This window comes from Echeneis naucrates, chromosome 13, assembly GCF_900963305.1.
Source record: "Echeneis naucrates chromosome 13, fEcheNa1.1, whole genome shotgun sequence".
Classification (NCBI taxonomy): domain Eukaryota; kingdom Metazoa; phylum Chordata; class Actinopteri; order Carangiformes; family Echeneidae; genus Echeneis; species Echeneis naucrates.
The window spans coordinates 6,899,705-6,921,671 of NC_042523.1; the positions used below are offsets into that span (position 1 = coordinate 6,899,705).

Here is a 21,967-nt window from a genome sequence, read left to right on the forward strand (position 1 = left end):
CCCTCCCTTCCTCCTCCCCACCCACCCAGGCTCCTCCTGTGTGTTTCCTTAAGGCATCCTGGATCCAGATCAGACACAACACAGTGCCCCCAGTAGTCATGTCTTAATTTTAAATTTGGCTCAGTATCACTTTGTGCCATCTTGTCACCCCCCCCCCCCCCTCCCACACATACACACGCACACACACACACACAACGCCCCACTTCAACAAAGCATCCACATTAGCACGTGAGAACCAACGCTGGTCGACCAGTCCAGCACCGTGGCGGGTCGGACCAGGATTTGGGATTGTTGAATATACAGCAGTGTTGCAGCAGTATTCCCAGACCTCCATCCAATACCCCGATGGAGAGAGTGCCTCCTCCATCTCCATCCACCCTCTTGAAGGCCTCGCTGAAACTTCCTGCAGAGTGTTGCTGAGATCAGATGGGGATCGGCTGCTTCATGATCCCCTTCTTTGCTTTGACTATAACTACTACATGCATCAAAGCTTGCTAAGACATAATTGGTAACAGAAGTGCTGTGTACGCTGCCTTGCCTGACATTTCTAGATTTACGGTTGACTGCCGCTCACCCTGTGGGCCAATTGTGGATCGCCTTGATAAATGGGAGCCAGTGCTCTTAGGGGATTTAGAGGTAATGCGATTCCCACAGGAGATGGAATTCCTGCATAAGGAGTACGTTCACGTTCCCTCTCTCCTGATATTGCCGCATTCTTCCATCCTCGCCCCACTTTTTTTTTTCTTTTCTTTTTTTTTTTTAGATATAGTATCTCTTCATTTCTGGCTAATCTTTTCCTACCTCATGGACTCATCTTGACCACTTTCATAAACAGGCAGTTATGGGTGATTCTGTGTTAATGCAGCTCATGCTGCAGGCATGCTGGCCTTTCCCAGCTCTGGTTCTCGGGACCTGGAGAACTGATGGTTTTCTTTCAAGCTGTTTAATGAGGTCTGAATAGACACGAGACACCAGGAGAATGTGGTTAATTACCTTGTACAATAGAAAAACAAGTGGCACTTTAGGTCCCAGAGATCTGCATTGGAAGCAGTCTCTGGCAGCGCTCGGCATAGGATGAAAAAGCGAACGTGGTGACAAAAGGAGTAACAGCACACACTGCACTCTGCTGGGCCCGACAACGGTCCCATCACACACATTGATCTCCCCCCTCTGCCGCACTGATTGCCGAGCGCTTCGGTAAGACTGTCTGGACTGCCAGGAACCAGTGATCTTAACAATCATTTCAATCACATTAAAAAGGAAAGAATCAAATCACTTATATCTGCCTTTCCCTCTCAATGACATTTAGGAAATACTTATGTTTCTTTCCTTTTTTTTTTTATGATAAATTCACTTGTTCCTTATCATGCCAAGAAAATATATTTTTCCCTTAGAAGAAGGAATGACAGATGAGTGACATGAGTTTCATCTTGATCACATCGCTTCGTTCCTGTTTGTAGCCTCTGTCAAAAGAAAAAATATATTTGTATAACAATTCCAAAATTAGTCACTGTTTGTGTCTGTAAAGTATTCCCATTACAGTTGAGTTACAGACCTAATCATCATTTCTTTTTCTGACAAATAACACCTGTTGATAGTCAAGAAAAATAATAATCTTTTATCCATTATTCCACAATACACAAATAGCTTTTCTTATCTGTTTCCCAAGTTAGTATACGTTTTCCGTATCCAAACAAAGATGGCTATGCATGTGTATTCCCAGAATGTACAAGTGAAATCACAAACTTAGATTGGTTTGTATTGTGCCTGTTGATATTTTAGTATAAAATGGCACCAAACCCAGACCTCTGCTTTTACCCTCAGAACAGTGATTGGTCTTATTAAACTGCTTTTTCTGGTGTTTCTAAAGATCAGCATGGATTTGCTTTTCAGGTAAAATGCTGCTAAGTTCTGTCACTTGTGTTCCATGAGAGGCAAAAATACGGGGAACTCCAAAAACTACTTGAGCTTTAAAAGATGTTTCTGCTGATACCTGCCAATTTCCTCATAACTGTCATTCCTCCTGTTGGACCCTTTGGCGTTCCCAACATGGCGCTAAAATTCAGGAGGCAGAAATTCATCATGGCTCAGAACAATGAAGCCTTTGGCCGTACTTTATCATACTGACGACCATAATACTACTGAGGACTGTGTCATACCGCCCTGGAAAAATACAGCTAGCTGGTCTTAAAAGGATCAGGTCCCATACTGAGCATCCCAGGTACTGAAATCTGCAGGAGCTGATTGTTCCAGAAAACCACAGGCTATCTCTCTCAGAAAACAACAATGGAAAGAACATGTGCTCCTCTTGACTGTTACGCCTTTTCAGAAAAAGAGAACAAGTCGGCGTATGTTGTGAGGCAAACTTTTACCCTTCATTATGCAGCATGTAATAAATATATGGATTAACAATGAGCACAAAAAACTCACTTGGCATTAGCAGTCCAGTGCGGGATATTGAACATCATTAAAATTTACCATTTAGGCTCAAAGTAACAGGCGAAGGCAGAACAGCCTTACAGAAATTGTGCGACTGTGAACTATTTTAGTAGCTTACTCAGGTATTGGTTTGTAGTCATCTCCCCCTGCTGCTTGGAAAGTCTAATCGGAGGAAAGTGAAGTTTTTAAGCACCACATACACTATTTCCTAACCTGAGCTATAAGGGCTGCAAGAAACCGGTTTATTTTGAGTTAAAAAAAAAAAAAAAGTTAAACTAAATCTGAGAACTACTTAACATAACTGGCACGCATACATTCAATGGATATGACAATCAATGATGTGCATCCGTCCGATAGGGCCACCCTCTCAATGACGAGAGGAATTTCCCTCGTGGAGTGCTTTAACATCACATGCAGCAGAAAGGCTCGATTCGATCAGGCCTCATTGTTGGAAGCAATAGATGCTGCAGCAGATATAGAGGACTTAACTAGATTTACGTCTGTCCTACACTTGTACATAGTTTTGTTCATAAAGTTCATGAGTGTTTTTGAGTTTTATACAGTTACAGTTTAAAAATAGCACAACATAGGGAGACAGATCACACAGACACTATAAAAAGGTTATGACAGACAACTAAAATCTTAAGATTGTGTCTCACAATATAAGTGGAATCCTTAATCCAATAAAAAGAAACAAGATCCTGAGTAAATTGGAAAAAAGAAAAAGTACACCTTGCATTATTACAGGAAACACTTCTAAAGTCAATTGAACATGGAAAATTGGAAAGGATGGGATTTTCAAAAGGATTCCACTCGTCTTATAAATCAAACCATAGAAGAGAAGTGTCCATTTAGACCTTAGAGATAAAGGACCGAGAAGGAAGGTATGTACTAGTTTCAGGGAAGACATATAAGACATCATAGCATCTAAAATATTTGGCCTGATGTCTGAAGCAACAGGAATCCTCATATCCGGAGGAGACTGGAACATACGAATTAATCCAAAGTTAGACTCCTCAAAAATGTTGACGCAAACTTCAGCTCATAAAAAATTTAAGCTCCCCAGTTCAGAACCAGGAGTGATAGATCTCTGGAGAGATTTGGGATTAAACACCTTAGTCTCATCCTCATGACGTATATTGATTGATTTTTTTTTTTTTAATTTCTAAAAGAGACCGCTATAGAGTACATCAGTGTGTGCACAGTAATATTGTCTCTGACCATGCCGGCTGTTCAGTTAACAATACACAATTTAAAACTCAGCTAAGCAGGAATATAATATCTTGCTGTGCTAATAAGAAGAGAATAAGACACGAGAGACTTGTAAAACTTACCAAGGAACTGGGGGAACTTGAGACAGAACACACAACAGATTTAAACTCAAAGGTTGCATTAAGATTAAAGGAAATCCAGAAGGATGTAAATAATCTTTATAGTAAAGAAACGCAAAAAAAGATCATTTACACAAGACAAAAATATTATGAGGTTGGTTCTAAATTTGCTAAATTCCTGGCGAGAAAAACAAAAAACGAAATAAAACTATAAACAATGCTATTTACAAAATCAGAGACCCAACTACAAAGACCTCAGTATATAAAAGAGAGAAAATACAAACAGCCTTCCAAAAATATTACAGTCAACTATACTCTCAACCGCAATTGAACAAAATAGTAGAAAGTTTCTAAATTGCTTCAATTTGCCCACTTTAGCGGAGGAACAAAACAATAAATTAATGGCAGAAATAACAGAAGAAGAGCTAAACAAAGCCATTTCCAGGCTGGAAACTAATAGGTCACCGGCACCAGACAGATTCTCAGCTGAGTGGTACAAGATTTTCAGGACTGAATTAAACCCAAGCCTCCCTCCCATATTTAATAAAGCTCTAAAAGAAGGAAAAACTCCTCCCACAGGGAAGGAAGCTACCATATCAATTATACCCAAAGAAGGAAAAGATAGATTAGAATGTGGTTCATTTAGACTAGATCAGTTCTCAACATTGATTATAAATTGTACACATCAATCCCAGTGAGAAGAATCGAAGAAGCCCTCCCCATACTCATCCACACAAACCACACTAGATCAGCGCTCTCTGCAATACACCAAACAATATTCATGAAAATAAATTACAAGCTTTGCTGGTCAGTCTAGATGCCGAAAAGGCCTTCGATTCCGTAACTTGGAGGTTTTTATACGAGTTCCTGGAAAGATTCGGTTGTCAAGAAAATTTAATGAAAAGAATTAGCTCTCTTGATAATAACCGAACTGTCTGAAATAAAATAAACGGATGTTTATCTGAAACTGTTAAACCAGAACGTGGGACAACATAGGAATGCGGAATGCCACCACTTCTTTTTGCACTCTTCCTTGAGCCACTGGCTCAGTGGATGAGGCAGAAAGACAATATGAGGGGAATCTGCTTCGATAATGATGAACACAAGGTGGCGCTATACACGAATGACGTCTTGATGTACTTCACTGAACCCTCCAAATCTCTAACTATATTATTCAAAATTACTAGAACCATTTGGTAAATACGCAGGATATAAATTAAACATTTAAAAAGCACAAATTCTAAAACTAAATTACGCCCCTCCAAATAGATTTCATTTGAGATGGAACCAAAGAGCGATAAAATATCTTGGACTATTACTGCCAAGGGAAACAGCAACAATCAAACAAATCAATTATCATCCACTTCTAAATAAGTTAAAAGCAGATATATTTCCCATTTATGAGTCTTACTCAGAAAATAGAATCTATCAAGATGAATATTCTGTTATTGTTTCAGGCTCTCCCAGTTGAGATTAATACAAAGCAATATACTGAATGGGACAAAATTCTCGCAAGGTTCATCTGGTGAGGAAAAAAACCAAGAGTACGATTCAAACATTGCAACTCCCAAAAAAGAGGGTTAAGAGATTATTTTTACTCAATTCAAATCAGGCCTTTATTGAATTTATGTAACCAGGAAAACACCACAAAATGGAAAGATATAGAAAAGACCCTAATTAAGGACCTCCCAATTCCAGTAGTGCTTGGCAATAAATATCTGATAGTAAATACACTGAAAAACCCATGGCTAAAGTTCCAACTTCAAGTACGGAGCACAATTAAAACATGGTCAAAGTGGGTCTCCTTTATGAAACAAATACAGCCAAATTTTAGAGCTCAAACAGACTGAAATTTGCTCAATAATCTCCCAACAAAGCGCTGAAACTTTCACTCTTATCATTTCTTTTTTCTGTTCCGGTGTCATACATCACAGTCCTAAGGTTCTAAGGTCCAAATGTTTAATTAAAGTTCCCTGCTTTCCCGTCTCTCTTCTTTCCCTCTCTGCATTAGAACATAGGATACGTGATGAGGCTCATATGTAGAGAATAACCAGAACGGGTAAATGAGTATATAGGTGGGTGGGGCGGGGGGGGGGGGGGGGGGGGGGGTATTGATGTTAAGTTGACTTGAAAATATACTGATGATGCCAAGATTGTTCTACTATATTTCTCTGGATCTACAACAAAAGCTTGCAATGTCATGTCTGTGTGCAATGCTGTGGGCGGGAAAAAAAAGAAAAAAAGTCATGTGGGCAACACAGACACTAATTAATCAACACAGCTCTATTTTCTAAAATGCTCATCTCAGGCTAAGTGAGCATTTTTCTGAAAAGCACCAGTAGCAGAATAAAAAATGCCATCTCGGGCATTTTGTGTTAGAGCTGCATGCAGCAGTGCGCACAGCGAACTCCCTTCCTGACTGGCTCAGTCTCACGGGTCAGACTCTGAAAACATCCTCCTTGTGTATGTCACAGCCCCACTTCTGATTATGACAATATTGGATTCTCCAGGATTTTCCCTCCAGGCTTTTCTATCTGTGTGAGCTCATATGAAATACAAAAAAGACAGACTTCCACAACAACAGGAGGCACTCTGTGATTTCAGGGTTACTTATGAAATCTCCTCATGTGCACCACAGCATTATACATCCTGCGCAGAGCATGGCGGTTATGTGTTTGAGGGTCACAACCCCGCACAAAATCGATCTACTGTAGCTTCACAAGTGAGCGTCTGGTGCTGCGAAGTTTGAAGTTCAGGTGTTGATTAAAGTTCTGCCATAGTTTGCAGTGCCGCTGCATTATGCTGCAAGGTGTTTCTATTATTCTGTCCACTGTGAACAAATTTGCATGGTAATTGGATTAGACTGCATTATATTGTACAAGCCATCCCCTGTGGTAGCACATGAATACTCATAAAGTAACTCTGGGCCAGTTTTGGATAAGGCGAGGGAGTTTGTGTGCGTGCGTGCATGTGTGTTTGTTCCTGGCATTTGCCTTTATTAGATACTTGACACTGAAGAGAATGAGAAGTTGAGAGATGAGAGACACGTCATGTCGCATCCGAACTGAGAGAGCTGTCCAGACACCCAGCAGCTGGTTAATGAATACATGCACGGCGTGAACCGTGAGCAGAGGAGAGAAAAAAAAAAAAAAAAAACAGCTAAAAAAAAAAAAAGAAAGAAAGAAGTAAATAAATAAATAATTAAATTCCCTTCTGCAAATCCCAAAATTAGAGCCACAGAAATTAGCATGGAATTGAATCAGCCCCTTTGTGACACAGCCTCAACAAATGCTACATTGTTACCCTCCAAAACTGCTTTTCATGGTGTAGCTGCTATTAAGAGCCTGCTTGTACTGATGCCAGCGCACAAACACACATAATCTGGTGTAAGTAGTGCAAAGTGTGGCTTCCTAGGAAATGGAAATTTAAGCGTTACGGTCTGACGAGTTGTCTTTCATCCCCTTGACATCACGTTATGGGGAATCACTGCAGCATTTGCTCTGGACAGGCCCCGAAGAATCATGTCACAGTGGACTATGCCATTGTTGGAAATAAACCTTTAGGTTCAGGGCTTTCCAGATTTAAGTCTGGTCCACTATCCTACACAGCAGTTCAGGGAGCCTCACAGCCACCTAAAAGGAACAAAAGTAACGCTTATGCATTCAGTGTGTTATTCAGCATGACTCGCGTCTTATAAAGGCTTAAATTGCACACAATAAAGACAGAATTAACATATGACCTTCTCAAAAAGAGCCAGTGAATATTTGTTGAAATATAAACTCTGTCACGTCTCCCACAGCAATGAATAAAAAAAAAACAACCAAAAAAACCTAACAACAACAAAATAAACAGATGCATGAGAGGCGGCGAAAACTTTATATTGAAGGTAACTGGGAAGGGAAATGTGCTCCTGTTGGCACGAGCCTCCTCGTGCACACGGGGGAACTGTTTGGGATAAAACTGACAGACAGGTGACAGCGATTCAGAATAAACCTTCAGACTACAGAGCGCGACAAGAGAAGTTTTTGTATCAAGTACTTGGGGACGCAGCGCCACCATGATAAAATCTGCTCAAGGCTCAAAGACGCCACATTTCCCCAAATGCACGATGGGACAGAATCAGTAGTCAGTCCGCACATCCAGTTCATCCACATTTTCTTGTGGCTCAACAGACATTGATTTATTATCATTAGTTATAATGAAAGAAAGATTCTGCAATAGTTGCTGTGTATTAGACATCGCTTTTACTTTTGGGACAATTCATTTTGACAGTGGTAAAATGACAATGACTTTAGGTCAGATGAAGAATGCTTAAACACTCCAGTTCTTTGTTACAACCTCGTTGCTTGAAATTTATGCAGAGTGATCCTCTCTGTGGTTTTTGAGAGGTGGAGAAAGGCATTTTTGAGCGCTTTGGTGTTGCACAAAAAGAAATGACATGTTCATGATACTTTTGGCTAAACACAGGAGGATGGTGTTGAATATGAATGTGCGTGTGTGCGTGTGTGTGTGTGTTTCTTTTGCTTCAGCTGCAGGGGAGGCAGATCAAAACCTGCCTTATGCTACAATGCGCAGCTTAAATGACTGAGAATCAGTATTAATGCAGTAGGTGTGGATCACAGTCTTATAGTAGCCATGGCAGTAAATCAAAGCATTAGCTTTTACCCAGAATGCCGAAAGACCAGCTCTTGTTGCACTCGCAAGACTGTTGCTTTGATAATACGTGCAGAGAATACTGGAAACCGTCCAGAAGATGTCCATTCGTACGGCAACAAGGGACAAGGAGGACAGAAATCAAGAGAAGTGTAACATCAATTATCACAATTGTCTGCCAAATAGGAGGACACCTCTCTTCCCTCGGGTTTCTGTTCTCAGGTGAATCTGATTTTAACTTGTGCAGCTACACCTGAGGGGTCTAAACGAACTTCACTGAACGGTAGGTAAGAATTTATTGCACATATGTAAGGGCAGATAATATGTGCGCATTTGATTGCCGTATTAGTATAATTATCCTGATTAATAATATAATTTGACTAATTTAATTAAACAGCACAGGGGCGTAGATCAGGCAAGCATAGCATTACACATCTCGTTCTCATTCTATAAATTCTATAGAATAATTGTTAGACAGTTTCACAGGACATGAGTGCTTTGAGTTTATTTAAGTTGTTTGTTTTTTGTTTTGTTTTTTAATTCTTATTATTTACTTTAATGACAATCAAAATCGAGTCATGAGATCTGCACCCAGTGGTGGCTGCAGTGGCTCTCACATGGCCCCATAATTCATGAACACATGTGCTGTGCTCTCTGCAAGTAACAAACGCTGATTTTAAATTGGATAAAGATATAACTTTTTTTTTTCTAGTTGCAACTTTTACCAAAGTTCAAGTGCTTTTCATCATGTGATGATTTTGAAAGCATTTGCTTTTATCCGGCTCTGACCAAACAGCCACAAAAGCCCCGGAGCCGGCCGTGCTCTTGGTTCTGTCCTCCCTTCACCGGCTACCTGTATTTTTTGGGAGAGATTTTGTTGTTTGCCCAAAAATCATTAACTGTGCATGCTCTAACCTGTCTTGCCGACCTTTTACAACTACAGGTCCCATTAAGGTCACTCAGGTCTGCGGAGCAGCTGCTGCTGATTGTCCTAAGATAAAGACAGAAGCACAGGAGAAATCGTGCCTGTGCTGTTGCCTTTGAACGCGAGGGCTGAAACAAATCTTTATTCCTCTGATTTAACTCAGTACAGGGATTTCTTTTTTTTTTTTTATTGTTTATCACCTTTACGATCACAGTGTCTTTTTCCCTTTTAAACTTGCATATTGTTGTCTCACACTTTCTGCTCTTTTGATTGCACAGCACTTTGGTCAAACATTGCTGTTTTTAAATGAGCTTTATACATATATCTTGGCTTGACTAGTTCATCGATAACCTTCTCACATCACGGCTGTGGGGAACAAAGGATGAGCAATGCAGTTGTTCTTTCACATGATCAATCTTTGAGTGTGCCAAGACAAAAGTCACAAAGTCGGAGCTAATTGGAGAAGGCACATGTCTGTTTCCTGGGTGAACTTGTGGAATGCTAAGCTGAAGAATCACATGAACGCAGCGCAAATAAATCATGCCATCTAACAGTAGACTGGTGTGTGAGTCATACCTGTAGGACTGTTGTTTTCACACAAAATGATCAACATCAATTTATTTCAGTGGATTTTGTAGTTTGGAGAGTTTAGCGAAATTCATGGCACTTGCTTTAAGGAAACTGCATCATTTAAGGAAAAGCTGTGTAATTCAGCTAAAATGTTACTAGTCTATTATGCAACACACTGTGAACAATTCAAATGAGGTGATTTTATCACTTTTCTTTAGCTGCAAATTACTGCCCTAATATGTGGGCCATAAATAACCACATAAATGCTCTCAGTAGCTGCATAAACTCAGACATTACAACACAACTCTTCTAGGCGCCCATTAAAAGTCTAATAATTCAAAGCAGCTTATTACTTTGTGCAAATTACAGCATTTTTAAATGTCCAGTGTCCCACAATGCAAATTAACAAAGATGATATTTAAATACCTGGACATTAGGGTTAGTTTTATTTTTAAGTGCTGGTAATACTACAAATTCCCCCGATTATAACTTCAGACGATTACAATATTAACATTTAAACATAAAATTAAATATAAGATTATGAAGCCCCAAAAAATTATTGTATCAGTATTACATGCTCTTTAATATCTCGTGTGCTCTGAGTTTTTGTGTTGTTTGAATAATGAATAAATGAATGCTTGCTGCATTGCCACCCTCTGCCACAGCATCCGGTCATGTGTTTTAGATGACACGCCAAATTCTGCTGAGCCTATAAATGGCTGCTGGCTACTGGAGGATGGACTCGGCAGGGTTTTGAGTTTTAGCATCTAGCTGCTGGTTATATTGGACACTTCCCAAATGGACCAATCTGTACTAAATGGGGTTACACAGCATCTAAGGTTGCAGATGGTGTTTGAAAGCGCGCAAGCTCACAATGAATCCCCCTCTCTCCGCATTTTGAAAAAGACTCAAACACAAAAAGTGGGTTTGGGTGGCAAGCAAGGTTGACACTTAAAGATGAAGGTGATTGTTAACACTCAGTTGGGGCTGGAATCCATTCTGGATCCTCGTCTCTGTGGAGACAATCTTCCTCTAATAACTGTAATCTATCTCCTCGTTGGCCAGGACAATAGCTGTTCTGCAGGGGATGTAGACCTGAGAGAGAAAGAGAGGAAAGAAAGCAGGGAGAAAAGGGAAAAGACATTTAAGGCTTAATGATGTTAACATGATCACCAACTTTGGAGATTACACCGTTTTCAGTTTCGTCTATTTTTATTTATTTATTTTTTTAGAAGTGAGGCACAGAGGCACATGTTGGTGCCTTGATGAGCCGATTTGCAGCTTGTTACAATCAAGGTCGACATGATGGCCAAAAAAAGAGGAGGTAAAAGGAAGAGAAAATAAGACATCGAAGAGGAGCACGGAAGGTGTATTTAGAGGGATATTCTGATCTGGGAAGTAAAATAACTGTGTAGAGGAGACAGAGCACAAATTACAGAGTTATAATCAAAGTGTGACAGAGTTGCAGCAACATGAAGACAACTAGGTGGTGCTCGAGTCAGCAGGTTGGCAACAATGCAAAACAGTGTACATGTGAACTGCTGGAGTTGCATATTTAAACTTGGAGCTATGGAGAACATGCATCAGGGTATAGCAGGATTAGATTGAATTTGCCTCAGATTCTCATAATTAACGCTATATTATATTCTGAGTTTGCGCATCCAAGTGGATGATCCTCAAATGAGCATTCTCGCCTAAAGTGAAGTTAAAAAAAGAAAACCAAACAAACAAAAAAGTCCGCATTTTAGATTCTGAACTCCCGAATCAATGCAATAACTGTGCGTTTCATCATCTCAAAATATTGGCTATGCATCAACTGTAAATGTGGTATTCTGTGAAGATACAATCTGCCAGTGGGGATAAGAGGAGCTAAAGAATCTCCTGAGTTTCAGTGGACTGAAAAAAAAAGAAAAAAAGAAACAAAACAAAAAAAAAAAAATAAAAAATGTCAGCAAAAAATAAGCAAAGCACAATAAAGAGAGGGAACGGCGTCGAGAAATGTCAGATGCCTTATATATACACTACAAAGAAATCTTAGTGAGGGTGTTAGTTTGGAGCGGTGTTGCTAATAAAGTCTTTGATCAATCCTTTTGATATTCACAGTGTCGTTTGGAGGCAAGGAGCCACCGTGTTCCATTAGTCATTTCAGATTTATGCCAAAGGAAAAGCCAAGCAGACATAAATGATGCTGTATTTCCCAACAGAAAAGTGAAAAACAGAGCAGAGCGGTAAACAATTCAATCACCCCCTGAACTCTTCAAGCCGCCCCTCGGCATCAGTGGATCTGAGCTCGCCGTGAATGTGTTTCTTTGGCAACAGTTTGTCACCAGGGGAGTCGAGCAGCCCGGTGCTAAAACACTGACACAGACATTGGTGACTAATTAAACAGTCACAGTGGGAGAGTCTCCGTACAGAAGCACCGCAGAGAGAAGGAACGGCAGAATGAATCATTGCACCTGTTTAGACAAAAGCTACCACTGCGACTAACCTGGAATATGTCAACAGCTTTTATTTTCACCAAATAGACGGTAAAAGTGACAAATTCTAAATCAATCTGTGAACAAAGAGCAGCAGACAGTCCCAAGTGTTGGCACAGCAATTAGTGGAAGACGGTCTAATTAACATATTACTCCTCACAACAGGAAGGTGTCATAAATTAGGTATATCCATAATCTACTCGCTGGAATTGACTCCAACACTCAGAACTCAGACTAGACGCAATTTTAAAAAGTGGTTCAAATGTTTCACATGGTGTTCCATTTTAGCCGGAAACATTTTTCATCAAACACAGGACCAGGGGATCGTTTTATACTGAGCTAAACTCCAACAAAATGACCAACGGGGACCAGAGCCAAGCAATGAAGCTGCTGTTCGGAGTGTTCTGATCACACAACACAGCACGTTAGATGGTTAAAATTAAAGCACATCTGAATGGTGAATCATCGATAAAATGTTTAAAGCCCTATACTGGCAATTTTGGTAAATTTACTTCAAACCCTGTAACTTTACATTACAGCCCCACATTTTGTAATCTATCCACCTCTGGGCTAGACATGTCAGCGTATTTCATTTCGCGTCCAGGTTTTCATCTGTTTTTATTCATTTCCCTATAACATTAACATCTCTGAAAAGCCCCAGGAAGTTTCTTTCAGTTCTATAATCCATAACAATGGACATCACTTCTGCAATATTTGGCAGAACGGATGCCCCTGTGGAGAGATGTCACGAGCTAATGGTGAATGTTTAAGTTGTGAAGTGAATTAATTTACCCAGGATGCACTGTGTGCAAATATCCACCTACACCCTGCTGACATTAACCACCATGAGCTGATGATACTGTAGCAATACCAGACAAAGTAAGGTGATGTCAGCAAAACTAAGCGGCAGCCCTCTGTGATGTCACCATCATGCCCTCTTGCATGGCCTAATGCAAATCCTGCTTTATGGTCATGATGCCTTAAGGAAGACTTGAAACTAGAGCTAGAGAACATAAACTCATTAGAAAAATGTTCGCCGGGTTAATAAACGGATTGAGAAGTAGGGCCATTTCCCCATTGATTTCGATACAATCTGACTTCTTTTTGCAACCAGTGGCTCCTCCATCACCTCCTGGTTCATTAGACAGAAAGCACGTTTAAGGCATTTCCCTGCTGGCTTCACTTTACAGTCCCAGAGCTTAAATCTACTTTGATATACCGTCTATATAAAAAAAGAAGTGTAAATCCTGTTTTCTGGCAGAATCTGAGCCAAAGCTGATAAGCAGAGTCATTACACGTGAAGTCAGTTTAAGAGCACAACAACATGCACAGGTATATACATTCAGACACAAAAAGCTGAATGTTCCTGCCTCCTTTAATAATGAATTATTAATTAATCACCACGAACTCATACATCCATCCCGAGCTTGTGCTAGTACATTTTCAGCTTGCAGTAGCCACGGGCCAGTGAGCAGCAGTTAGCAGACACCTTCAGCTGTTAGACGGAGAGGACCGACCGTTTTAAAGGAGACAGCTCTGTTGGGTGAATAAAAATGCTTCTGTGCTATCAGGGAGATCATCACTGCTCACCTTGCTGATGCCGCAGTGCTAATGACTTCACATCCATGGTTAATGCAAGTTACGATCTAATTAAATCACACATCCAGTTGCTGAAAATGAATATGCCTCTTTCAGGAATAATGTCAGACAGGTCTCATCAGTGCAGCATAAATTTGGCTGTCAGCGTTTTGTTTTGTTTTTTGTTTTTTTTGTGAGGGTGAGATGCAAACAAGCAACTCTGGTCCTGCAGTATACGACTTGGTTTGTCTGAATATGTCCATAAAGCCTTTGCCGCTTTCTGATGAGTCATTTGGAGTAGGTGTTTACCACTTCACCAGCAAACACTCACAAGCCGCATTTCATATCCAGGCAACAGCAACTGCTACCAGCAGTCTAATCCAACGACAGTGACTGTACAACTGAACCTTTGCAAATGGGACAATTTGTTCCAAGTGTTAATAGCTGAGCTGCAAAACTAACAGGGAGAGGGGAAAAAAAAAAGTGTTTGTTTTTGAAGCACAATGTATTGCATCAGCAGAAAGTTGGCCAAGCTGTTTGCCCTTTTCTTGACTTTTTTTTTTTTGGTTGGTTTGTTTGTTTCATGGATGTTCTTTTACATCCATCGCCTCAGATTCACATGTGAGAATTTGGATTTTCTTCTCCCTTCTAAAGTCCAGCCTTCGGGCTAATACTCAAACGGATCAATGGCCAAACATGGTGATAAAGGATTCATGAGGTGCTTACACAGGAATATATCATCCACTAGGTTTCTGTCTACTGACCCCAGCTCCTGGTGAGAGGACTGGCCGACTATCTGAGCACATTAACTCTCCAGACATGTCTGGGTTTCTCTCCATTACTCACTTAACAAGTATCAGCTCTGCTTAAGTACCTCTGCACATGCAGGTTTGCAAAGACCTCGGATCTGACTGGGTAACAACGCAGCCTGACTTGGCTGGTTAACAGACACAGACTCGATTACAGGATAATGTGTTTGTGAATACAAGCTGGGCTTTCTCTTGACCATCACTAGCATTTCCTTTGGCCGTACATTTACGCAACATCATTGCTATGAGATCAAGATGAGATGTTACTTTAAAAAAAGTGCAACATTGATTTGGTGATTATTATTCCTATGATCACAGAGCTTGGAAAAACCTTTTTGGGGCTCCATCACGACACCAAGTTATAACTTATCTGAGCGAGCACAATTTCAGTTTAAGGGAAGATTTGCACAACAAACAATTTATAAAGAGAACTTTAAATGATTTTAGGATGTTGTGATCTGCCTCACGTACAGTAAATAGAAATCAATGCACGTTGTGACCCGAGTTCAGGATATGTTTCATACAGTGTATGTACTGTGTAAAGGTTTCATGTTTCTGTATGTGTGTGTGTGTGTGTGTGTGTGTGTGTGTGTGTGTGTGTGTGTGTGTGGAAAGTGTGAAGCAGGTCCTGTACATCCTGTCATAGTTTTACTGTTAGTTCACACTTCAGCATCAGGCCTTTGATCTCTCTGATGAGAATGTACATCTTTTGATCATTTGCCACGAGCCTGCTACATTTCCCTCACTTTCTTTTTCTTCTTCACTTCCGCTTAATTTCTTTTTGTGAAACTGTCAAAGGAGACATCCCTTTGGATGCATGCAAAGTTTATCAAAAGGTTTTGAAACAGCTAATTATTCATCAGCGTTTCTCGCCTGACATTATAACACACAAACAAACCTGTGAACGTGACAAATACCAAAGGAGGTTGATCTGAAATACATTTTCCTATTTGGGGAGTTTTAGTCCCCAATTATTTAAGTTTTTGTCTTGCTAAATGAATAAAGTGTAATTGCTCAGTAACAGTATCCCTAGCTGTTGATGAGAGAGATACTCATGAAAAGCCCTGCTGAGTAACAAGCTGTCAGTTCACTCAGATGAGGGCTTATTGGCAATATTTTTTTTATTTGCATAAAAAGAAGTGTGCATTTTCAACTCTTTTATTCAGCATTATGGCAAGCTGTTCAAACATTCATTTTCACCCTATTACCAGAAATAAAGTGAAATGAGCCAAAGTGCTGATTCTTTTGTTATTAGTAACACAAAAAAAAAAAAAAAAAAAAAAGCTGGAACCATTATAAACCTGTTCCATCCCACAATAAAATACACTTTAAAAATTCAATATTGGTATTATTGTCTAAGTAAAGGTCATCCTGTGTGATCGGATCACACCAATGCCCATCAATATTCTGATATGATCTGATATCATATGATATGATATGAGTGCTGAGGAGTCATTACTAAAATATGATGCTTGGCAAATGTCTTTACCTTTATTTTAGTGTCCTTGATTAAAGTGGCAAAATCTATCGAGGGACATTCAACACCTTCCAAATTCCCAATGTAGCAGTCCTCGCTACAGCTGGTGTCACGTTTTGCCGGTCACAGACACAGAAACACAGGTAAAAACAAAACCAGTAAGTAGAACAAGTCACTTACATGGATTAAAGATAAATGTGCATCGTGTTATTTTAAGGTTTAACAATTTCATTAACAGCAATGAATAATTTAGGTAATTTCATTTAATATATTTGCTTTAATTTGCTACTTTCTGTTACAGAAACATATAATTTTAAAGTAATTTTATTTAAGCAGGTATAGTTAATAGCTACTAACTTTTTTATTATTAATACATTTCACTAGTTATATTCAATTGAAATGAACATAATTTAGATTGTCAGGTTGTGGGTGTCTGCTACGTGTAAGCATGACACTCTTGCTTGGTATTTTTAGCTCTTACATTCATCAAATCACACCAGTGAACCAGGGAGAGAGCAGAGAGCGAACACTAAAACAAATTTAAGAACTTATTAACATTTACAAATGACAGCCTTGTTGGCTTATTAGAAAGTGAGACACTTGTGAACCTTCATCAGTGACTCTATTAACATTTGCAATTGTAGAATTGATGATTTATTAAAAAGTTAGTCCTATTAACCTTCTAATTTAAAGAAATGAGAAACCAAAGCAAAAAGTTTTTTCTTTTTTAATTTGCGAGCTGGCAACCCACAAATTGTTCTTATTAGTGGCTAATAACTTATAGCTTATGTTTTATCAACACATAATTAGGTCATTAGTTCCAACTTATTAATCTCTTTAAAGGGTAACTTATAAGAAGGTGGTAGCAATTTTTTCCTTTACTAATCAAAATATTCAGAAAAAACACAGATTGTTTTAGCCACACGTGTGAAAGACAGAGCATATAGACTTAATAATATTCACAAATAACCTTATTTCTGAAAACAAAGCTGCATGACTGTTCCATTCACCCTGTACACAGAGTACAGGAGCCCTTATGGTTATGGGTATAAGTTCTCTGATTAATATGAGTGAGTGGTGAGCGAGATCGCCCCCCCACTGTGACTTCAACAGAAGCTTAAATAACGCCAGTCAAACATGGCTAGCACCAGTAACACTTACCGATTGTTAGGAGGGAGCGAGACCCCCACCTTAGAGGATAAAATGAACCTTTTTAGATTCCCTGTTGAGGAAATTGAAATATGGAGGCTGGTGCCAATCAGAAGTAGCCCACTAGTTGTCTAATGGGACCCCCCACTCAGAGGAACAGATCTACATTAATAACCTTACATCCTCCTTATAAAGAATGCCTACCAAGTCTCAAGATCCTTTGTGGAACATGCAGACAGGCTAGTGGGAGGCTGGAGACCCTTCCTAGTATAAACCAGTCCTATAACCTTGATGTAGACAGTGGGAAATAAGGCTGTTTGGACACAGGCATCCCCAAATGTGTTTGTGTCCTGGACACAAATGACTGTCCATGCCGTGCAAATACATTTGTAGTGCACTCACTGCATAAAGTTGAATGTAAATGCTGATTGTAGGGATCCCCAGGGCAAACTGTGCACATGCCTCATGCACACATGGATGAGTGCATGGAAATAATCTATACATTCAGCCAAGGCTAAATCAAGCAATGAGGCTGTCCACACAGACAGCATCTTCAACTAGACTCATTTCAAGAGTTCAAGGTGAACATGAGAGGGAGTTTAGTACAGCGGGAAGATCCCCCAACAGACCCAATGGCCTTGATGTAGGCAATTTACCCTGAGCGGCTATCATAAATCTGCACACTGAAGGATGTGAACGCGCCATCGGTGTGTTAAAACCAATATGGCAGACTGAATAGCTGCCAGGTACACTTTAATGGGTGCTAAAAGCTTGACCCTTCCAAAGAAGCCCTGGAAAAATGAAAGAATTAGTGCTGTAATACTGACAATGACTGGATTGGGATTCTGAGCACACACACTGAAAAACATGACCTATTTCAATGTAATGTTGAATTGATGAGCTATTGTTGAATTGTTGGGGGAATCCCACTCTATTTAGTTTGAACCAATCTCAGGCAAAGCCCATAGAGACCAGTTCTTGACCTCTGCTAGTCAATATTTACATGACCAGCAGAGGGCTATCAGGATAAAGCCAGCAGTCTACAGATATAGGGTGGCCTAGTAACGAATCCAGCGAGTAGCCCACAATGAGCAAACACCCATTGATCCAGTGGCAGACCAAATGAGAAGGATCACAAGCTCCTAGAAAACCTCTTAGTAACTGAATCACAAATGTTCCTAGTGTGGGGGATTCATGGGTATGTAGAAGTAAACATCCTCGTGTCGGTTGACATTTGGGGATGGAGAGTCAGAATGGCCTGCATACCCTTTTTGGGACTAGGAAAAGGAAAAGTAGGTTTTTTAATGTCTCATTTCCTTCTGATGGTGGAAATGTCCTGTAGACTTCTCACTGAGCATTGGTGAAGATTATTTGTTTGGAATATGGTGGAGTGATTTTGAATTGAAGCCTGCACCATTCTGCCGAGTTCTTATTGTGTAGAAAGAGTGCTGGCCAGCCACTCAGTGTGATGATACCCTCTTATAGCTGGGGTCTGCATCACACACCATTCATGCACTTCACAACAGCATATGGCATGGAGGCCCTTAGAATGGCTGTGCTGGGATGATTAACACGAGGTTATGGCAGAGAGGACAGTTGAAGCACATCTACCCTTCTTAGATGCAGACGGTTGAGAGAGAGAGTGCGTGAGAAAAGTTGTCACACATTCATCATTGTTCTCTCTTGGGGAGGACAAGTTGAATGAATGGCATCCTGGATTCTGCACACGGGGTAGGTGGCAACCAGGGGTCACTCTGCCCCAAAGGAAATGCAATCAGCAGCTTCTTCTCCACAATTATGGAAGGGGCTTTGCTGTTTGAGGTTTGGTTTTGGAATATTGCTTCCACGACCACGTGTTCTTGATGAGCCTGGGGGCATGCCTGCAGTCTAGGCACTATGGGGACCCCCAAAGCAGCATTCAATTATGACTCGCGAATCACCTGTAGTTTGGTTGTATGGCTACATTACTCAGATGTATGCAGCTCATTTTAATATAGATCCTACACCTACTCATCTTGGGAAGACATTAGAATAGTCCAAGGCCATTGGGAGCCACTGAAATATCAGTGAGGCTAAAATGGGAGCAGCTCGTCTTCATGGGGCGAGCTGTAGAAGACAGGGAGGACTTTGGATCAAAGGTGGGTTATGACTTTTGGTTTGTGCTTCCACGGTAATACTATCTTGTCCAATAGTTTTGGGAAAATGGGTAATACTTGCTTCCCTGTCTTTGCTTGCAATCAAACCAACCACTGCTTGGACAGTGGGCCACTGGATGTTGCGCTTGCGCACGTCGCGCATCTCAACATGAAGGGGAGATGACAGCAGGGTCGGTAACCATCTTCAGCCCAGGGGGACTTTGCATCCATCTGAGAGCTAGAAGGCAGATGTTTTCATCCATGTCATCATCAAACATGTGTTCTGACCCACTAGCTCTCATCGTTGTCTGTCTCTTTTTCCAGGGTGACATGAGCAACAGGGAAGCAGTTGGAGCTGTCATCCATTTCTTGCAAAGAAAAAAACAGGGCCAGGAATTGGGGTTCTGTGCCTTTGCCCCGTTTGGTCAAGGTGCAGCCGCAGAGCTGCTGAAGTCTTGTGTCTTAATGATTCTCCTCCCAGGCTAGCCAGGAGCAGAGCAGTATACATGGGAAAGAGCAGTGCGGTGGATACATTCTCTTGGGCAGTCTGAGCGTGAGGTAAATTCAGGTTTTGTTAGTGTCATCTATAGGCACTGGCAGATACGTGAAGTTGCTTGTACACTTATCACAAATCTCTTTCGAGAGAAACCCTGTATTCATTTCATGCGAATTTTTTGCGTGTTAGGATCAGAAATGGACCAGTACCATTTAAAAATGTAGCAGCTGTAGAGACAATGTGATGAAAGAAGAAGAAGGAAAAAAAACAACAACAAAAAAAAAAAAAACAGTGGAACTTTTTAAGGAGAGGTTATGTGAGTTGGTGGTGTATTTAATGGCCTCACAGAACATTCCATCTACACTACAGACGTACATTATTAGCCAAATCCACCACTGCTGCCTTGTTTGTTGTCCGAAAATTGTGTCTCTGAGCTGCCTGCCTATTGCGCTTTACATCCACGTCAAAATAAAGGAATTGACAAGTGACACTCCGCAAGTCTAATATATTAAAATATATCAGCTCTTGACACAGGTCTCTGCGACTCTCCCTACTCTGCCGGTTTCATCCAATTATGTGCATTCTCAGTCTGCGGAGCAGTGCAATGCATTCTTGAAGGGATATGAAGGTTTATTATCGTTCCGTAATGAGGAAGCTGGATGACCGATGGACCCATTAAAAAGACAGGAAAGAATAAGTTTCTGCAGACTTTGAAAGCAACAGTTGTTAAATTAAACATAGATGGTGTGGGCACCTTTTGCAGCCCCCAAAGACACTCTTGTCTGATTAGTCTTGTGATAACCAGGTAGGTGTGAGGTGGAGGAGAAAAAGCATCTTTATGCAAAACTCAAGTCTCTTTCTGCAATCTCTAGGCGACCTAAGCGAGAGGCAGTGCAGTATGTGCTGAAGGGTCCCCCACCCTGCGTCCAGCCTCCCTCCCCGGCGCTTCCATTCCTCTCACTTCCTTTCATTCCACATTAATCCATGATGGTGCCAACATTAGCAGACTTGTTAACTAAATTTCAAATTTTAGCCATGAGGGATGTGTGTAAGGAAGTGGTGTGTGAATTAATAAGAGGTGAAAAAGTTTTAAGAGAATGTGGAATTTGAGTCCTTACCTGATAAAACCTAACCTAATAAGGGGGAGGATCACAGTCTGCACGAAAAAGGAAGAGGCTTTTTAACGAGGGCTGACAGAATCTTAAATAATGCTGAATTGATGATTGTAAAAGCAGTCAGTGATGCCAAACACATATCTGATACATTTAACTGCTCCATCCAAGTCTTAATATAGAGTAATATCCCCTATCCATAAACGGAAACACTTTCAGTATTGATCTGAGGTGTTCAAACAAACATCAGTTGAGCAGACATCTCACTGGGTGCTGCATCAACTCTGCTTCAAGATGTTTACTATTTCACTAAACAAACTGAAAAGCCAGATATGGATGTGATGACCGTGCAGACCACTTCAGAGCCATCACTGTCCTTGCACATTAATTGGATTCATTAACATCAGATCTAGCACACGCAATCAGCCAAGTTACAGTTGGAGTGTTTGGGTATCTGTGCTGATCCTCACTAATTCATCCCTGACCTTATTCATAAACATCTAATTGCCTTTCAGCATTTTAATCAAGGAAAAAAAAAAAAAAAAAAAAAAAAATCACAGCAAGCGAAAAAGGAGGCAAATGTGGGAGATCCTCGAGCACTATCCTTTAAATCCATATCAGTGTTTCTTTCTGTATTTCAAGGATCGACCTATTTCATGCTGTTGGCCTTCAGCAGGCTCCACGGTTCGTTCTCCAAGATATTTTTCTCTTCTCCATGACCGTGCTAGCTTAAGAGCCATACACACGGAAAGTTGTAACACCATAAATAATGCACATCGTTTGGTGAAGAACCTTAAATCACATTCACGTGCCGCT

General features: G+C 40.5%; 1 protein-coding gene across 2 annotated transcripts in view; it reads right to left on the reverse strand.

The window, feature by feature from the left end:
- Window positions 1–9,495: 9,495 nt before the first annotated feature.
- The window catches only part of gbe1b (glucan (1,4-alpha-), branching enzyme 1b), an 86,178-nt gene continuing 73,706 nt past the window's right edge, over window positions 9,496–21,967 (reverse strand). For both annotated transcript variants that reach the window (XM_029518209.1, XM_029518208.1), the window contains one exon: window positions 9,496–11,013. In XM_029518209.1, the coding sequence (XP_029374069.1) occupies window positions 10,951–11,013 (63 nt within the window). In that variant the 3' untranslated portion in view covers window positions 9,496–10,950. The remainder of the gene's footprint in view (window positions 11,014–21,967) is intronic.